Consider the following 19,465-nt stretch of genomic DNA (forward strand, 5'->3'; position numbering starts at 1 on the left):
TTTTAATGATTGAAGAAAGTTTAACATAATAAATGAGCCAAGATTCAATCATCTAAAATATTGTTGGCGTCTGGCCAAAACCTCATAAGTCACATTTTGGTGAAATCATCCATCCATCCATTATCTGTACCGCTTATCCTCACAAGGGTCGCGGGGCGTGCTGGAGCCTATCCCAGCTGTCTTTGGGCAGTAGGCGGGGGACACCCTGAACTGGTTGCCAGCCAATCGCAGGGCACAGAGAGACAAACATCCGCACTCACAATCACACCTAGGGGCAATTTAGAGTATCCAATCAACTTACCATGCATGTTTTTGGAATGTGGGAGGAAACCGGAGTGCCCGGAGAAAACCCACGCAGGCACGGGGAGAACATGCAAACTCCACACAGGGAGGCCGGGGCCGGGATTGAACCCACGACCTCTGAACTGTGAGGCGGACGTGCTAACCAGTCGACCACCGTGCCGCCCTTGGTGAAATCATATTTTTTTAAAAATGTATACTATTGGTCAGTCCAGACACGTGAGTGTTATTTTTACCCGTTACTGACCAATCTAAAATGTTGAAAATGGCCTGTTCTCTTTCACGATGCAGTGCAAATGGTTGAACAAACGTTTTTGGCCTCTCCTAATTGGAGTGACTAATTTGGAGGTATAAAGTTTTGGCCCGACGCCAGGGATATATTAGATCAGTGTTTATTAAGTTATGTAGTTATCTAGTAGATTATTAACACATACTTTGTTTACTTTATAATGTCAACCATACTTGTCAAAGCTTGACTTGGTGTCAGCAATCTTGTTGAGGCTTGAAACTTTAAATCCATAAGCATTTCCTCGTTGTCCTTTATTCATGTAGTTGCCGAAAGCTAGAACCACCTCTAAGAGTTGACGTAGTTTTTGGCTTTTCATTATTTCCCTCGATGCAAGACTCAAAGCTGAAAACACAAAAGACATGAAGACAATGTTTATACACTGTGGTAACCTATTCTGCAACATATTTACATCTTCTACAAATCAATACTGCCCATGCAAACATCAGACAATATGCAGTGAATATGGTACAGTGCTAAGACAAAATGTTGTATATGTATCTGTATCAACAATTAAATATACTATATTGTACTGTAAATCTCCTTATTGAGCCATCATGTTATTGTGGTGGTGTTAGTGTGTCCAAATGATCCTTAGAGCTCAGTTGTTAGGGGCTTTTTGCCCCTGTTAGGGTCACGCAGGGCAAACATGAACCAAGTTTTCCCTTGCCTGGACGCGGGTCACCAGGGCCCACCTCTCTATCCAGACAAGGAGGTGGAGCTCGATGGAAAGCACTGGGTGGCTGGGCCCAAAGGGCTCACCACCTGTAACCAAAGGAGTTGGGTGCAGTGTGAGCCGTGTGGTGGTCCCAGCAGTCTAATACTCACTTACAGAAATTGAATGTAGGAATGTGGAACATCATCTCTGTAGCAGGGAAGAAGTCACTCGGGAAGCACAGCCTGGCGACTCAAAGATGGGCTCCCCTATTCCTGAGGTTTATGTCACTTTAAGGTTAGAAAGTTCCTCGATGTAGGGCCTCAAGGTTGGATAAGACCTACTGCTGGTAATGTCGACCCAACTTATTCAGCTCAGCTCCCTCATTCTGCAGGGGGATTTAAATATGCACTATAGACAATGAGCATGAGACCTTGTAGGGGCATGATTTGGAGTGACCCCAATCTGAGCAGTGCTCTCTTTTTGGAATTCTGTGCTCATCACGGATTGTCCTTAGTAAACACCATGTTGAGACATAATAGTCTCCATACAAGAGCTTTTCACCAGGACACTGTAGGCCACATTTTGATGTTTGACTTTGTCGTTATGTCATTGAACTTGTGGACGGTCTTGGTACCTTGGTTCAAGAGAGGTGCGGAGCTGTCAACCAAACATGATCTGGTGGTGTGTTAGCTCCTATTGTGGGGTCATTCAACTCCAACTCCCACCTCCAGTAGAGCTTCAACCACATCTCGGACTCTCGGGGGAAGCGGGGCACATTGAGTCTGAGTGTTCTTTGCCTTCATTATTGAGGCGACTGACTGGAGTTGTGGCCGTAAGGCAGGGGGTGCCTGTCAAGACCGGCAATCCCTGAACCTGTTGATCGACAGTGGCAGTAAGGGATGCCGTCACGGGCACTGGTTGCTTCAAGGATATTGTGGTCCAGCATCCAGCATCTCAGGAGAGAGAAGCAGTGCACCATCAACACTGTGTTTAGTGGTGTGCTGCTGAATTAAACAATGTTTGGTTCACATTGCCTCGAGTAAATCGGATTGATTTCCATTTAGGGTTGGATTTCCATTTAAGGATGCCCTTTGTCACTGATTCTGTTCATAACCTTGATTGACAAAAAGTCTAGGCACAGCCGAGGCATGACAGATGTAGCGATAATGGGTAGTAATTTATTTAATTAATTAACGTCGGGTGAATATTACTGCCTGCAGTACACTCAGTCGCCACTAGGGGAAACACTTTTTTAAAAATCTTTATGAAAGGGATGGTTGGGCCATGTTTTCACTAACAAGTTCATTTTATATTGTCATTTTCTATTTTGTCAATAAATTTGGGAGAAATTAGGAAGTAAGTGACTCCATGAATAACGCCTCTTGTTAATGAGGAAAATGGCCGCGCCCCCTACCGTTCTATCCATGTTCGGTCGGAGTCACTGATGGGACCGATTACAAACTATGTTGGAAATGATTGTACTTTCATTGCTTATAATGTCCAAAAACGGTGATCAATTGACACCAAAATTTATATGGACATCCCTATTAAATGCCCACTTCAACATATCAAAAGGATTAACTTGGCTGATTGAGAATGAGGAAATGTGGAAGTGAGCACAGCTACAAAAAAAAAAAAAAAAAGCACTACTTCTTTGGTGATCACCGTTAGGACAGGCGAGACATTAAACACCAGACAGGATATATACAGAGACCGAAGTGGGAATGAGTAGACGTGCACATTTATTTGGATGAGGAAAATAACAAGCCGATCGAGCTCCAAAAGGGGGTGGGCCAATTAATTTTTTTGTAAATCTAATCACAAAAAAAGCCCTTAAATCACTACAGAGTCTTTTTGGGCGGGGGGGGGGGGGGGGGGGGGGGGGGATGCAGGGGATATTTTAGTACTGATGTAATTTTTACATGCAAGCCTATTAAATAAGTGCCAATGTTAAGCTCATCCAAGTGTCTCTTTAAATTTAAAAGGCTTAGCCACTAATTTGGAGAGTCATGTCATGTCATCTTCCAAACCGCTTATCCTGTACAGGGGCACGGGGAGGTGCTGGAGCCTATCCCAGCCGTCAACGGGCGAAGGCAGACTACACCCCGAACTGGTTGCCAGGCAGTCGCAGGGCACACACACAGACACCGTCACTGAGCGGGAATTGACCCCACGCTGCCCACACAAAACTCAGGCGTGTGTACCACTACACTATCAGTGACCCTAATTTGGAGAGTCAAACTCTAAATTGTTTTTAGTAGAGTGACTCCTTTATATCCATATAAGAATGATTCCAAAGTTTTTTCTGTCCATTTTGGCCTATTAAAGTAATTCAAAAAGGATGTGGTGCTCCAACTTAATGCAGGCATTAACTTCGAACCACTATTACATTAAACAAATTAATACTGAAATGCTACATTATATTGAATAAAAAAAATGAGTCACTCACGATAGAAATACAAAATGAGCACACAGATCATGTAGTTGTGGTTATTCTGTATTTTTTTATCAGTAATACGCTACATCACAATTGATGTAGCTGTATAGTATCTTACTGAAATTTAAACGTGCAAATGTTGTTTTAAAAATGTTAAAAGCTGCGTGTGTGGGGGGGTGAGTGTGCGTATGTGTGCGCATGTGCGTGTGCACATGTGGTTACTGGCAGTGTGAACTATTATGCACAGTTTTAAACTACTCATTGTTCCCACTTTGATATTTTCTTGACAGCCTTTTGGAGAAAACATTTAAATAAAAAAAAAATAAAAAAAGGTAAAATTGTTAATTAAAATTGCGAAATGAGACGAAACCTTTGGAACATTCTAGAGTGCAAATGCAAGTCAACAAGTTACACTTTTATAGATACTGTAGAAATGTGAGGAAACAATAGTGATAAAAATAATTGAGTTCTTTTTACTGACTTACCTTTGATTTTAGGTTTGACGTCCGCCACTCTTTCAGCAAATTTTTTCTTGAAGTAAAGAGACAAAAGTCTCTGATGATAGTGGTTGATCCTAGATGGGAATTGTAGGCCATATTATAAGTGAGCTCAAGTATGAATGTTTATGTAAAATAGTGCCAGTGTAGTAAAGAATTTGTGAGTTTGTTAAAGATTTTGAATCTTGGCTTGTGTGGGTTCACAGCTGTATCCTAATATACCCCTACAGCCCAAAACATGCATTTTATTTTAATAGGAAACACTTCCATGTCCATATTTCTTTGTATTTAGAAAATAGAACTATTAGCAGCCTTCCCTAAAATATGAAGCATTGAATTGTAACAAATATGTAACAAGTATCAAGATTCAGCATTTTAGACAGGGAAACCAAAGTGAATCAATTGATTAAGATGTCAGTCATTGTGCTACTCCTGACATGTGTCCTTTATTACAAAAGTCATGTTTTAAGACATTTCAATGAACTGTGGTCAGTTGTTTTTTACTGCATACCTGCTCATCTCAAACAGAAAGCGGTCTGCTTTGGCCATGCGCTCAAGTTCATGCTTATGTTCCTCCAACAGTTCAATGTCACTTTTTTCAGGAACAAACTTTAGAAGCTTAATGACAAAAAAAACACAGAATTACATGTCAACTAATGTATTAAAAATTAACTACCAGTCAAAGGTTTTAGCGCACCCCAATATTCAACAATATTTCATTTTTAAAAATTGAAAACCATGCAGTTCAAACTTTCATTTTACTGTAAAATAAAAGTATAGAGCTAGCAATTTGAGTTACAAAAGAAGCCATGGAATCTATTATATGAACCCAAATGTAATGTAAACTTAAGGTTTGGCATTTACTGTAAAACAAGTGAACACACTCGTGGCATTCTTTTTACAATGGAAATAAAAAATTCTTGTGAAAATCATTGTTTTGAAACTCTCCGCCCCATAAACGTGGCACTTTCAGGTTGCTTTGTTTTCAATCTTCTGTCCAGTTCTTCTCAAACAAGCTTGTGGTTGAAGTTTGGAGACTGGAGGCTTATCACCTTTTTCTTTTTTTTTTTTTTTCATAAGTTAGTTCTAGCATAGTTTGGACTTCAATTTTGGGTCAGAATCTTGCTGTAGACACCTGACCAATTAGACAAATACCGAGGCACCGCAGAATGCTGTTGGAGCCATTTTGTTCAGGCTTCCTGAACAACTTTGACTTTGTAGGGAATATGCCTTCATGTGGACAATATCTTCAGGTTATGAGACTGATTCAGCCAGATCCCAACAAGTCTGCTCCAGCCTCAGTTAAAAACAATTGAATCACCAGGGGACCCCGACAATTGGATTTTACAAGGACATGCTAGGACTCGGAAAGACCCCAAATCCTGATTAGGAGCAACTCGTCGTCACCTGAAAACCTCTCCAGACAATGGATGTGGATTCGAACGGCCTTAAAACAGACTTCATGGAGCCTCCCCACAGCGTTAAGCCACAAGGTTACTCTCACAAACCCAAATGAACATCGACAGTGCTGGATGAAGACCAACCCCAGAGGTCGACATGAGAACTGCAGCATTGAACTTCCTATGCTTTTTATCAATAAAAAATACCTTGAAATGAAACAGTTGAATGTATGTTTGTGTATTGCTTACTGTGTGTATCCTGCTAAATTTGCATTGATGACTCTGCTCCTCTATGGTAATAATCATTTTCCTGGTCAGGTTTACGAGTGTAGATATAGGCTTAAACTCATATCTTTGACTCCTAAACTTTTGACGCAGTCAGAACGAGATGTTTCCAGCTGAAGTATGAAAATTGATGCCAGTTATGAATGGTGAAATGCACAAAGGTTTTAAACAGGACAATTTGATAGACTCAAATCTAACTTTATTGTCATGAATTGAGGCTTACCTGAAACCTGAGCTTTTTATCTCCCTAAGAAAAAAGGGGAGGGGGGGTGGACACCTCACCTGGGGCCCGGCCTTTGTCTCTCTCTCTCTGAACTTCACGCTCTCTCCAAAAACACAAGATCCCCCCTCTCAAAAGAAACTTCTAAAACTCTCTCTTTCACTTCTCAACTTTTTGATGTTTTGGCTGCATTTTTGCTGGCGCAGCCACGTGCCCGAAAATCACCCGCGGTAAAAAGCTGAAAATTGGAGTTCTCCAAAACTCCGTCGCCACACATGTGATAGACGCGCCGAACTCCGGCGGGGCAGCAAACGCTGAAGCAACACGCCAGTGTTGCCCCCTTTGTGGAGCCCGACACCGCTCAGCGGCCGGATTCCATGAGAACCCAACCAAGCCTTCGTCCGCTCCAAGCAGCCATCATTTATTTTTCCTTTTTTTGGTTGTTCTTCCATCTGCAAAAGAGTGAAGGTCCTTACCCTCTTCACTCATCATATGAGCTTCAGCAAATGTAAGTGACTACTGTGTGACTTGCCGAGGCTTTTCACAGTGGGTGCATACAAATTGGTAGTGAACGCTAGCTAGCAAACTTTGTGCATTTCATAAAGTCCGCCGACTTGACTCTAGTCGTCCTTACACTCACCTATCAGACGTCCCCTTTTCCCTTACCTCCCAGTTAATTTCGATATTTGTTTTCTTATTATTTTTCTTCATTTATTTAGGCTTGTCATGTCGTAGTATGTTCATGTACGTGCCACTAGTTGTAGTTAATATACATTGTCCATATACAGAAGTCAAGCGTGAATAGTGTGTGTTTGGGTCAAGGTATTAACCTCTATTTTATTCCAAGAGCTCACAATTTATTTTATTGTAGCACTTTCACATTTTATGAGTGATTTAATGAGGTTTTTCGTCAAATTCCCCTCTAAAAAACCTTAATATTTTGACGTGATATCCCTAGCGTGCAGGAGTAATAAAGGCATCGCACCTGGCCGTCACAACTATTTATACTCTTATGAGTGACCCCCATTTTCGCTACAACTTTGTTCAAGTCATTGAACCTGGATCCAGTAAAGCAACCCAATACCCTCTCTTTCATGTTTGACAGTTGATGTCACACACTGAGGAAATTATCCTTTCACCTACTCAACAAAAATGCTTGATGATCCAAAAATTCAAAAGCTTGATTCATCATCTCATAACATCTTACAGGCTTCAGTAGTCCATTGACCATTTTTCATGGCCAAGGTAATTAAGCCTCTTTTTCTTATTCCGACGTTCACAATAAGAAAAAGGGGAAAGCCTTGATAAAAAGCTGAGGGCAAAGGTGATGGACTAGGCCAGCCTCTTTTTCTTCTGACAGTCAGAAAATAAAAAAGAGGCTTGTCATTTTTATTATGTAAGAATTTGATGTATTAGAAATGACTTTCTTGCTACAACTAAACCTACAACTGAAAGTCATCTCTGCACAGTTAAAATTGAGATTTGCTTAATGCAACCACCTGAGCTGCCTTGATCAACTGGTTTAACTGGGCTGGAGCCCAGGGGCTTATGTGATTTAAGGGCCTATCCGAATTAAAACAAAAAAAAATCCCAATTTGTTGATTTTCCTGTCAATCACTTTACATTCTTGACATGAATCGACCAACCCACAGGTGATTCTGTGTAGCGCCGTGGCCATAATTATGGTGTCTTAAAAGTCTTGAGAGTTTCATATTATTCTGCCACTTGTTGAACTTTCTGTCAGTCACTTTACCACTGCACAAGTTGACAAAGAGGTCCACTCTATGGGACCTATAGTTTAATGCTAAAGGGTCTATCGGAGGGAATTAAATTCCACATTATTCTGCCATTTGTTTATTTATCAGTCATTCATATCAAATGCAGCATCCGCAGCCCAATCCCACACCCGTACGAGAGACTGTGGACATCACATCACTTGATCCCTGATTGATCCCTGCGTGCATTTGTTTACGCAGCCAAGCTAACAGGACCGTAGCGGCGGAGGTTTATCAATCAACATTGTGTCCAAGTTAAAGCCATGCCATCTCACTTTGATGAAAATAAACATATTGAGTGGACACGTTGTACTATCACAGATGCACCAAGAGTGCATTTTACAACTATGACGACAGCATATGGGGGAGCATTCACTGGTGAGACCTTGCCATCATACAAAGGCTTGGAAGGTGACAAATTTAGGTTACGGGCCATGTGTGCTCTGAATTGCATGGCTTTAATCTTTGAGACTAGCATACTGTCAGTGGCTGGATCAACACACATTCGCCCGTGGCCCCGCCATGGCGGCTGCAATCGGTGTTGAGTGGAGAGGAGGCTGGCGGGGCTGGCCGACGTCGCATGAAGGACCTGAGAATCGGAGCACTCGCTGCAATGCCCGTGACAGGCTTGTGTGGTATCACGTCTCCATTGTTGTGGGTGTCTCGGCCTCACTGTAGAACGGGCGTATCGGTTTGTTCTTCTTTTGGTGGCCTGTAGAACACTCCCCCTTTATTTGCCCACTGTTGTTGTGGCACCCTGGTGCACACAACTGTCTGCCATTGTCAAAGTGTGGCGTTTCCTCTCCATTGTTGAGGGTGTCTCGGCCTCGCTGTAGAACGGGCGTATCGGTTTGTTCTTCTTTTGGTGGCCTGTAGAACACTCCCCCTTTATTTGCCCACTGTTGTTTTGGCACCCTGGTGCACACAACTGTCTGCCATTGTCAAAGTGTGGCGTTTCCTCAAATTACTCAATAAGTTTAATTTGTACCCTGCCAAAATAGCCTTGGCACAGGGCATTGTGGGATGCGTGACACCAAAGTCCAGAGTTCTATCGTGTTTTTTACGTTTTTCTTACTTTATTTTTTATTTTGAAATATTTTTGACCTGAGCAAATATTGTAGGCGCAAGACTACACTGCATGTGCTAATTTGGTTAAGTATAGTTGTTTTTCTTATATCCGAGCAATACTAATAAAATATATTTTTTATTCATAGAAGTGATCGAAAAATTGCACTATTATGGGGAGGTGACAAGAAAATTAAATGTTCTTTTTTTTTCAGCAAAACCAATGCTACTGGAAGGAGCTGGAATAAAGCACCAAAATGGTGTTTAAATTTTGTCAGTATGCTAATTAAGGAAGCTATGACATTTTAAAGGCTTCAAAAAGTGGGCAAAAACTTCATTCTTCATTGTTACAATGGAATAGCCTGTGACTGAGTGTCTGTACAAAGCGATGGCCGTTTAGGGACAAGTAAGAGCAAAGAGAATCATTTTGAGTGAAGATAAGCATAGGGGAGTCCGCTGATAGTGTAGTGGTACACACGCCCGAGTTGTGTGCGGGCAGCGTGGGATCGATTCCCGCTCAGTGACAGTGTCTATGTGTGCCCTGCGACTGGCTGGCGACCAGTTCGGGGTGTAGTCTGCCTTCGCCCGTTGACGGCTGGGATAGGCTCCAGCAACTCCCCGCGACCCTGTATAGGATAAGCGGTTTGGAAGATGACATGACATGATAAGCATAGGGAACAACTCCCGTGTGCTATAAAAGCCATTTCTGTAGTGCGACCAGTGTCTGCCTGTTGTTTCTTTGGTTACTGGAGATTCCCACACCATCGCTGTCAACGGACAGCTGCCGGTAGCTTATCCCGGTGGACGGCGCTCCTGCGTCACCCACCATTCAAGTTAGGCGACACAAATTTTACCAAAGTGTATAATTTTATTCCTTGTACAATTTTCTTCCTCTGTGTACAAATTTGATGTATGTGAGTGCATGTGTGTGTATAGCTCTTTGGGCGGATGCCCTGTATGATGTAGATACTGATAGTATACTCCATTTACCATTTTAATGACATTGGATTTTTCATCTGTTGAACTATGATGTGTTTTTGTTTTCTGACGGATTGACTGACTGAAGGACTGGTGAAATTTACAGACAGAAGCGATGACGGAAGCACGGTTAAAATAACGGCCTGATTGACTGACAATTACAGTTTGGTTTGGTTTGAAAAAGTGACATACTGACAGTGACGGACGATTGCCCAGGCTGCTGACGGGTGATGAATGACAGACCAGCAAAATTGTGTAAAATACCCACCTCTGCCAGGGGCAGAACCATACGTGGCTAATGGGTGGGCCTGGAAAAATCAAGGGTGAGTCTGAATATTTCTCTCGCTGACCACAATCCTTCTGTCCTGACACATCATATATTCAAATAAAATGACAAACTGAATAATATGAAGTTCAGATCTTCCTTAGACAACCACAATTATGCCATTCTTCTTATTCAATAAAATGAAAAACAATAAAATAATAAAATAAAATAATGTAATAATAAAATAATTTAATAGTAATTTAATAATAATTCACTTTTTTTTTTCATGAATCTCACTGGGTGGGCAGTCTGTCAATCTGGGTGGGCCTGGGCACACCCAGGCCCACTCATGGCGTGCTTATTCTATAGGTTGCCTCTTACACATCCAACAGTCAGAGATGCATTACCTGCTCAAGCATGTCTCTTGGCAAATCTTCCTGTTCATCCATGGATAGGATTGCTGAACGAATTTCACCATTTGTCAGTTTCAACCTGTGATAAAAAACAATAGAAAAGAAAAAACTATTACATAAAATTGGCAAGTACTGTTCTTTTTTGGAAAATAATGGTGGCCACACAAAATACTGACACTAAAATACTCAATACTATACAATTTGTACACACCAGCAGTTTAGGAATTATGCATACCATACATACATACATTGCACAAAGGAGACTTCCTAAAGTGGGTCCACCAAAATCTAATTAAAGGTACCACGGTCCTGAGTGTTCTGGCATGGGACCAGCCAATGACGAAGGCTGCAGTCTCTGTGAGGTCAACAAACGGGGGTGCACCTGAAACGATGACTCTAAGACAACGCCAGACCCAGCGACTGACATGCAGACTGATGACCAAATGAAAAGTTTTGATTAAAAATACCGGATGGCACAAAGGGGGGTCATTACCCTGTTGTGCCGCCCACCAATGAATGACATGACGTTCTAACCTTTGTAGTGAAATGGCCAGAGCTGGGCAGTCCGTCCCGGGGCCGGACCGGTCGGACCCTCCGGCCCGGCCGGACGTCCATTTTTGGGGTGTAGAGTGGGAGCTGACAAATTTTAAAAAAGGGCTCGACTAAGCAAGGCCAGAATTGGATTTTAATCCGGCCCACTAATCGGCCCTCATGCGTGTGACGTGGTCGCAAGGCGGCCAAATTTCATCTCAGCCTACTTGGTGAAAGGCTTCTTTTTAGGCTTCTTTATACTCTTTTATACTGGGGGTGATCATTTTTATGAATAAGGGCGGGGGGTCGAGACCGGAAAGGTACCCACGTCAAGGGCGGGGGGTCGAGACTGGACCGGCAAAAAAGGGTCAAGTGCCCAGCTCTGGCAATGACGTAGTGTTAATAAAACTGCATGCTTTCTGTCTCGTTACTAGGAAATGACGCTGCTGACGATCCTGATGTTGTGCATGACCGCTGGAGTGGCAAAGATGGGCACTTGACTCTTTTTTGCCAGTCTGTCCTCCCTCCGCAACCTGGGTAGCCTTGTGCCCTCGTCTCTCCGTCCTTATTCATAAAAATAATGAAACTCCGACACTGTTCGTCCTCATCCTTTTAAAGTGCCCCTCCCCCCAAAAATGGCAAAAAAATAAAATAAAAAATAAAATAAAGTGTCCAAGCACTCATAAACATTATTTAAAGCTCACTAACTGGCTAATTTCCTATGCATATCCACTTACTGCTGGTTCATCAAACTCTGAGTCTAATCCTGAAGTTGGAGTTGATCTACTCTGAGATAGGAAACTCGGACTTTCCAGTTTCAGAACAGCTGACTTGAATCAGTTGACTCAACTTGGAGTACCTTCACCTGGAGTTAAGTGCGTGCACCACAACTATGAACTATGATTTGGCTGAGAAGTGAGGCTTGTGTGGCCGACATTGTGGAAACCAGATGTGGACCACTAAAGGACCGTAATTCATTGAGGTATGTGGGCCAAGTGCAAGTGTGTTTTGATATTTATTTTGCTGGGCTTCTTCAGCGGATGTCAGTCGACCTTGAACGTAACCAAACGTGGCACGTCGTAACGGTGTGCGTGCGTGTGTGTGTGTGTGTGATGATGTAATACAATTCTTACATCTGTGATTTAAAATAATACTACGTGTAGAACACTACTACTGTGTACTGCATTTAATGGTGTGAGAAGACTGGCTATACATGTATGGCCCAGAGTTCTAAATTGATTTCTGGGCCAGATACTTAACTCAACAACTGGCCCATATCTTGTTTGCAAAAGTCAAGACAGTGCCTCCTTTGCCGGTCATGGGCCATGATCGTATGCCAGTGCCGACTGAATACCACCTGCGCCAGCTTCATGCCAGATCTGGCCCAAATACCTTTGCTATGGGGGTCTGGTCTTGTCATACTGATACTTGGAGTGGTGAATGGTTTTTTTTCTTGTTACTATGAGTTTCAATTTTTTTAGGACTTTGTTAATTTAGCATTTAAATTTTCTCCAATATCCTTGCTAGCATTTTTGTTTTACGTGTAATACATTGTTTTGTTCAGCAAGCCCTGCTCTCCTGCGTTGCTTCTCCTGCTTCCCTGCATTTGCACTTCACCGAGCATACCCCCCCCAAGCATGTCACCTCATATCTCCATTACCATCATTTTCAGGAAACAACAACAAAACAGCATATTTGTTGATCCATTAACATTTCATTGTCGAAGAGAGACATCTACAGTATAACAATTTTGATTGCTCAAATTTTTTTTAAATTAACAGACCCATGTGGAAAGTCGGAACAGACCAATACTAATGATGAAGTTTTCTACCAGACAGTGACAATGTGTTCCCTGAATATAACCCCAGTTATATCAGAGAAATCACTTAAAATGTATATCTAAATGGACAGTTTTAAACATAAATAAACAGTACTGTAGGAATTAAAACTTGGGCCTACATTGTGCTGTAAATCTAGCCCAATTTAACAAAAGACAACATACTTGGAAAAATGAAGTGGGACACGCACTTCCCAACATTCTTTGTCTTGTGTACCCCAAACCTTTTTGTCATACCTTGAGTACCTCCTGACCCATACACGATGATTCTCCAAAATGTAGAACGTAACACAAATTATTATTAAATGCAAAGCATTGTATCCCCTTTCCTTAATTTGAACATTTCATTCTGAGGCACTGTTTTCCTTTTAACTTGAATTTAACATAAAATAAATATGTTACTTTGAAAATAGTCAGTAATGTTAAAATACCATAAGTACTGGTAATAAAGAAAAAAATATGATCAAAATAAAGAGTAAACCAGCAAATGTAGCTCTTATAACATTTACCACAAAAAAATTATTTCCTTTGAAGAAGTCCCCTTTAAACAGTCATTTCAACTTTAAATATTAGGACAAAACCCACTATAGCAGTTTTACTTTCTTTTCATCAGTGATCTGAGTTTTAATAAAACACTTGAGTCAACTGTTGTGCTTTTGGCGGGGCTGTGCCACCTGTTATTGATCCGGGAAATAAATTTTTAAATGTTTCCACGTATCCCCTGCAACATGCTTACATACCCCTGGTTGGGAGACACGGTTTCAAAGCATAACAGTTTGACCAGTAAAGAATGGCTGTCACTCATAAATGAGTTAGCTTTTTAATTCATTATACACACTGACCGTGAGAGGAGAATGTTGCAGTTCTGTGATCTCCGACCATCAATCACAGAAAGCTCTTTGACTCTCCTTACAGTGGCATTATCATCATCAGTTTCTTTCTGTTAAATGGGGAAATTGTTCAACGTTAACACCTTTTTGCATGTTGTACCAAGCAAAAATTGTCAAGTTGCAAAATACTTCAGCGTCAAATTACTTGAGGCCTTTGGTAAGCTGAGAATGTCTGCTGGAATTCGTCAAGATCCAGAACTTTGAATACCCTGAGATCGTCAATTTCTGTCCAGATAGTGCCTTTTATTTTGATCTGCAAAAAAAAAAAAAAAAACCACACCATATTTTTATCTGTTGGGTATTATTGTATAGTCATTGATAATGTTTTCACAGTTCATCCAATAAGTTGGTGGTCTGTCATTACCCACTCACTGGTGCTATGTACAGTATGTCATGTAGCGGAGGGAGACCAGGGCTTTATATCACACTTTTTAATTCATATATTTCTTGGAATCAATACATCATATACATGTATAAACAAAATGTGTACCAGATGAAAGACCAAAGTCTCAGGTGTATATAGTATTTTGTAGTCATATCATTTTCATTCATTCATATATCATTTTCATATTTTGTGTCATTGCAGAGTCAGAAGCAATTAAATAGCAGAGCTATCCGTCTATGATGGACACCCATTTTGTAGGTGATAAACGATAGACAAGATTTTTATCCCATCTATGTCATCGTCTATTTTCGCCTCCCTCCTCCTCATGTGATAAATCGACCCATGCTCTCATTGATCGATCTCGCACCGGGACATGGGGGTGAGCTGTGGGGTGCTAGTGGTAGTTTGTTGAAGTTGGTAGTCGGAAACGCTAACGGAAGCCCGTTTAAAATGGCTAGACAAAATGGCGGATAAACGGACGGCGGAAGGGTGTACACACTAAAAACAGTTGGGTCAAAAATAACCTAAATTGGTTTCTTTTCAACCCAGCCGCTGGGTTATTTTAGCACCATCCCAGCGGTAGTTACATCGACCCAGCAGGATGGGTTGGTTGATTTTAAACCCACAGTTGAGTTAAATATTTTACCCAAATGTTTGATGAAATCCACGACATTGCTGGGTTGTTGCAACTCAATGTATTTGTTATATATTATCCCCAAATGCTGGGTCAAATCAACTACAATGCTGGGTTGTTTCAACTCAATATGTTGGTTATATGTCACCCCCAAATTCTGGGTCGAATCAACTACAATGCTGGGTTGTTTCAACTACATGTATTTGTTATATATTATCCCCAAATGCTGGGTCAAATTAACAGCGGTGCTGGGTTGTTTCAACTCAATATATTTGTTATATGTCATCCCCAAATTTTGGGTCAAATTAACTACAATGCCGGGTTGTTTCACCTACATGTGTTTGTTAAATATTATCCCCAAATGCTGGGTTGTTTCAACTCAATATGTTTGTTATATGTTACCCCCAAATTCTGGGTCAAATCAACTACAATGCTGGGTTGTTTCAACTACATGTGTTTGTTATATATTACTCCCAAATGCTGGGTTGTTTCTACTAGTGTACATATATGAAATAAATAGCATGAAAACAGTTAAAATTTTATGCATATAAATCACCTTTAGTCAAGAACAAGAAATTCATATCAGTGTCAGATGAAACAATTAACAGTAAAGTAACAGTGCAAAACTAACAAGTAAAAGGATAAGTCCATAATAAGTAAAAATCAGAGCTGGGCAGTCCTTCCCTGGGCCGGACCGGTCGGACCCTCCAGCCGGGCCGGATGCCCATTTTTGTGGCGGGGGGTGGGGGGTGACAAATTCAAAAAAATGTCTGGACTAAGCATGGCCGGAAGTTGATTTTAGTCCGGCCCACTAATCGGCCCTCGTGCGTGTGACGTGCTCGCCTACTCGGTGAAATGCTTCTTTTTAGGCTTCTTTCTACTCCTTTATACTGGGGGTGATAATTTTTGTGAATAAGGGCGGGGGGTCGAGGCCAGAAAGGTACCCAGGTCAAGGGTGGGGGGGTCGAGGCTGGACCGGCAAAAAAGGGTCAAGTGCCCAGCTCTGGCAATGACGTAACTGCTGTTATAGGGATTGTGATATTGCCCCCGATTGTGGCATTTTGATTGTGCAACTTCTTCTACGACTCTTCTCTATAAATATTGACCCAAATAATTAGACAATATGACAAATCCAACCCCGGGGCTCGCAATGCAAGGAAGCACGCAGTTGGGTAAATACTACTGGCGCATTTGAAGCGTGTCCACAGCGGGTTCGAATAGTAAATTAGCCAGCTAATGATGCTTAAAAAGCCTCTGCCTTTAGTGTCTCTCCCGCAGCGACGTCAATCACGGACGCTTTTTTTTGGGGGGGGTTGGGGGACGGAATGGGGCGGGGGCCGACGATGTTTATGAAGGGTCGTGGCTGGAAGGGTACCCAAGTCAAGGGTGGAGGGTTGCGGCCGGACCAGCAAAAAATGGTCAATTGCCCAGCTATGGTAATAATTAATAAGTAACATCCAAGGGACCCAACAGCCTGTAAACACGACAATCTGTTAGCTGAATTTACAAAGCACATATTTGACTATCAAGAAAAGTGGAAACTTTGGACTTTAAACACTCTTGACATTTGAAAGACAACAGTTTGTATTAATTCCCACGCATATTGGCACTGCTTTGGGTATTGGACACAGGGGTAGTGTCAATGTGTTGGCCTCATGAAGATTCTCCACCATGTTTGGCCCAGGCTGAAAAAGAAAAAGAAATAATGTAAGAGAAAAATTGAGATATGAGTAAGGACCAAATGTAAACAAATAAAATGACTGTCATTACAATAAACATGCGGTAAAAATGCATGTCGTCCACCTATATGTCCATCTTATTTGGAAAAGGAAGATCTGAATTGGACAATTTGGATTCATTACTTTGAAACTGAAGTCCAATAAATTTTAAACTAAACGATCGTAAGCCTTGTAAGCATAAACTCGCCTCAGACCACTCTCCCAGATCGATGAGAAACCACATCCAAAGTAAACCTCGATGTGAACCTGCAGGTCGATGGCGGCGGGGCCAGGCAAACGAGCATGAGAGCGTTTGTTCCAGCCGGGTGCTGTGATGCTCACCGCACAGCAAACATTACCCAACTAATTTGTAAAATGACGCGATATGCTCCCGCTTTCTTTTGTTGATCGCAAAGGGTTCGAAAAATGAATGCTGTATATAAAGCCTGAGTACGTGGTGCCAAGTCGTAAAACAATAACACCCTAACTCGAGTGTATAAGAATAAGAATAAGAAGGCCTTTATTGATCCCACAGTGGGGAAATTTCCAGTGTTACAGCAGCAAAGATATAGGTCACACAGGGACGGCGGCATAATGTAGCCATTAATGTATAACATTAACGGCAAACATTCAGGATCAAACCTATGTAAATATACGCAGTAACTATGTGTATATACACATATATATACACACCAACATACATCTACATAAAAAGTATGAGGAACACTCATTTTAGCCTGTACATAGTACAGAGGAGAAGTGACAGTGCTGCAGTGAAATGTAAATGTAGCTATAACCAAATGAAAGAGGAGATGCTACGAGCGTTTGAGCGGGTCAACTATGTGGCCATAACTACAGACGGATGGACGTCCAGAGCCACTGAATCATATATGACTATAACGTGTCATTATGTGGACGAAGGACATCTCCGCAGCTGTGTGCTTCCTGCGCCTTGGAGGAAAGACACACAGCTGAAAACTTGGCTGCTCTCCTGCAGAGTGTGATGGGTACGTGGGCACTAGAAAATAAAGTTGTCAATTGTGTGCATGATAACACACCTAACATGGCAAATGAGACCCTGCTGGACTGGGAGTCTGTACATTACTCATTACATTATTCTTAATAAATGCCATGCATTGCATTGGCAAATGTATCAGAAATGTATTCCTCTTTCAATTGTTCACTTTTGTTCAGTCAGTTGTTGTTACATCAATAGAATTTAAATTAACTCATTAAGCCATGGAGCGCATAACCGCTTTTCTATCACTAGAGCCGGGAGCGCTGTTGCGTTATTCTACCTTTCAAGCCGGCACAGCGGATACGTCACTGTCCTTTTTAAACCAATTCTCCGTCTCTTAGCCAACTTAATGCATCTGAATATACGCGTGACGGTGTCGCGAGACTGCGGAGGATATCGTGGAATTTTTTCGAACCATAGGTAGGCTAATGGCGGACGCCGTCGATCGCCGGGAGCTCTGATTAAAGTAAGTAAAGTAACGGCAGTGCGATATAGATGACGCGCACGACCAGTGGAACCAGTCGAACGTGATATGATATGGTTTGTAGACAATGACGATATTGACATCTTTGTAACATAATAGAGGATGGTAATCACCACTAGATTTTTTTTTTAATTAAAATAATGCACTCACACGTTATTTTTACATATTTGATTGAAACAGTAAATAATAATACATTCTGCCTATGTGAAAGCCAAATGTTTAAGCTCTTTAATTCTTTTGGAATTATGTTTCTGTCTGCTACAGGGGCTGAGATATTAATCATTTTGTAAGTGTTGAATTCTGGGAGAACTTTGGTTTTGGGGAGCTGTTGAGACAGGCGCTTGAGGCCTTAATGGGTTGTTAACAAACTGTCCTGAATGTTTGGGCTAAAATAGCCCCTACTGTAAATACACAAAAACATTTGCATTTTAAACTTTGAATTCAATATGTATTAAATTTCAAGTTGTCTTGCTTATAGACTAGTCGCAAATGAAATTTGAGACTTGTCGGCGGGCAAATCAGTCGAAATTTCCATCCCTAGTTTTGACGAATATCTGTATCTGCCTTTTTTAAAAATCTGATCGCCGATAAAAAATAACTTTAAAAGTGTGTTAACTTCAAGGAACTATTTATTTAAATGTTCAGTTAAATTTATAGAAGTTTCTAATGACCCTGGGAACAAAACAACACAAAACAAAATCAAAACAAAGACGTGAAACTATAACATTTCTGTCACTTTGAAATTTTGGAGGACTATTTACTGGAGAGAACTATATGGAGCTATTGTTTAAATTTTCATTTAACTTTGGAAGACATGCTGATGACCCTGGGAGCTCCCTTTTTGCTGTATTTTACATCAAACGTATGCTATATTGGCAAACAATGACAAAAGTTCAAAAAAAAAAAATTAGCACTGCAATTCTGAAAATGTGTTCATATGCTTCAAGACGTTTCAACAAAGTTACAAGTTTTACTTATTTTATTTTTTAAAGATTTTGACGCCAATATTTTCCTTCTTGCTGAAAATGAATATCGGCCTCCTCGAATACTAATATCAGCCCTGAAAAAAACATTGGTCTATCTCTATCCTATTTATCTATAGCTATGCAACGATGGCCGCCTGCCTGAAATGTATGTATTTTGCTTCCTTTTTCTAAACGATCATCAGCCCCCGTAGCATTTCAAAATGCCTTGTGCAGCGTGGCAACTTCTTGCGCTGTTGGTGTTTGAACTAACAAAACAGAAGGGCAAACGGGGCCAAATAGCTGGTGTTGCTTTTTTGGGGGGGACCAACGCACTTTAGTCGAGATCCGCATGACTGGCCATGGACTGTCATGTGATGTGACTAATAAAACATCATTCCCGTGCAGTTACAAGAAGCAATTTAGC

General features: G+C 41.3%; 1 protein-coding gene across 6 annotated transcripts in view; it reads right to left on the reverse strand.

Annotated features, from left to right (window-relative positions):
- The window catches only part of LOC147137972 (disheveled-associated activator of morphogenesis 1-like), a 97,283-nt gene that overhangs the window by 31,628 nt on the left and 46,190 nt on the right, over positions 1-19,465 (reverse strand). For all 6 annotated transcript variants that reach the window (XM_086049747.1, XM_086049748.1, XM_086049750.1 and 3 more), the window contains 6 exons: positions 13,983-14,090; positions 13,790-13,887; positions 10,574-10,658; positions 4,690-4,796; positions 4,167-4,255; positions 763-931 (listed from right to left, as the gene is read on the reverse strand). In XM_086049747.1, the coding sequence (XP_085905873.1) occupies positions 763-931; positions 4,167-4,255; positions 4,690-4,796; positions 10,574-10,658; positions 13,790-13,887; positions 13,983-14,090 (656 nt within the window). The remainder of the gene's footprint in view (positions 1-762; positions 932-4,166; positions 4,256-4,689; positions 4,797-10,573; positions 10,659-13,789; positions 13,888-13,982; positions 14,091-19,465) is intronic.

This window comes from Filicampus tigris, chromosome 13 (genome assembly GCF_054856515.1).
Source record: "Filicampus tigris isolate MCC_2025a chromosome 13, RoL_Ftig_1.0, whole genome shotgun sequence".
In the NCBI taxonomy this organism is placed as follows: domain Eukaryota; kingdom Metazoa; phylum Chordata; class Actinopteri; order Syngnathiformes; family Syngnathidae; genus Filicampus; species Filicampus tigris.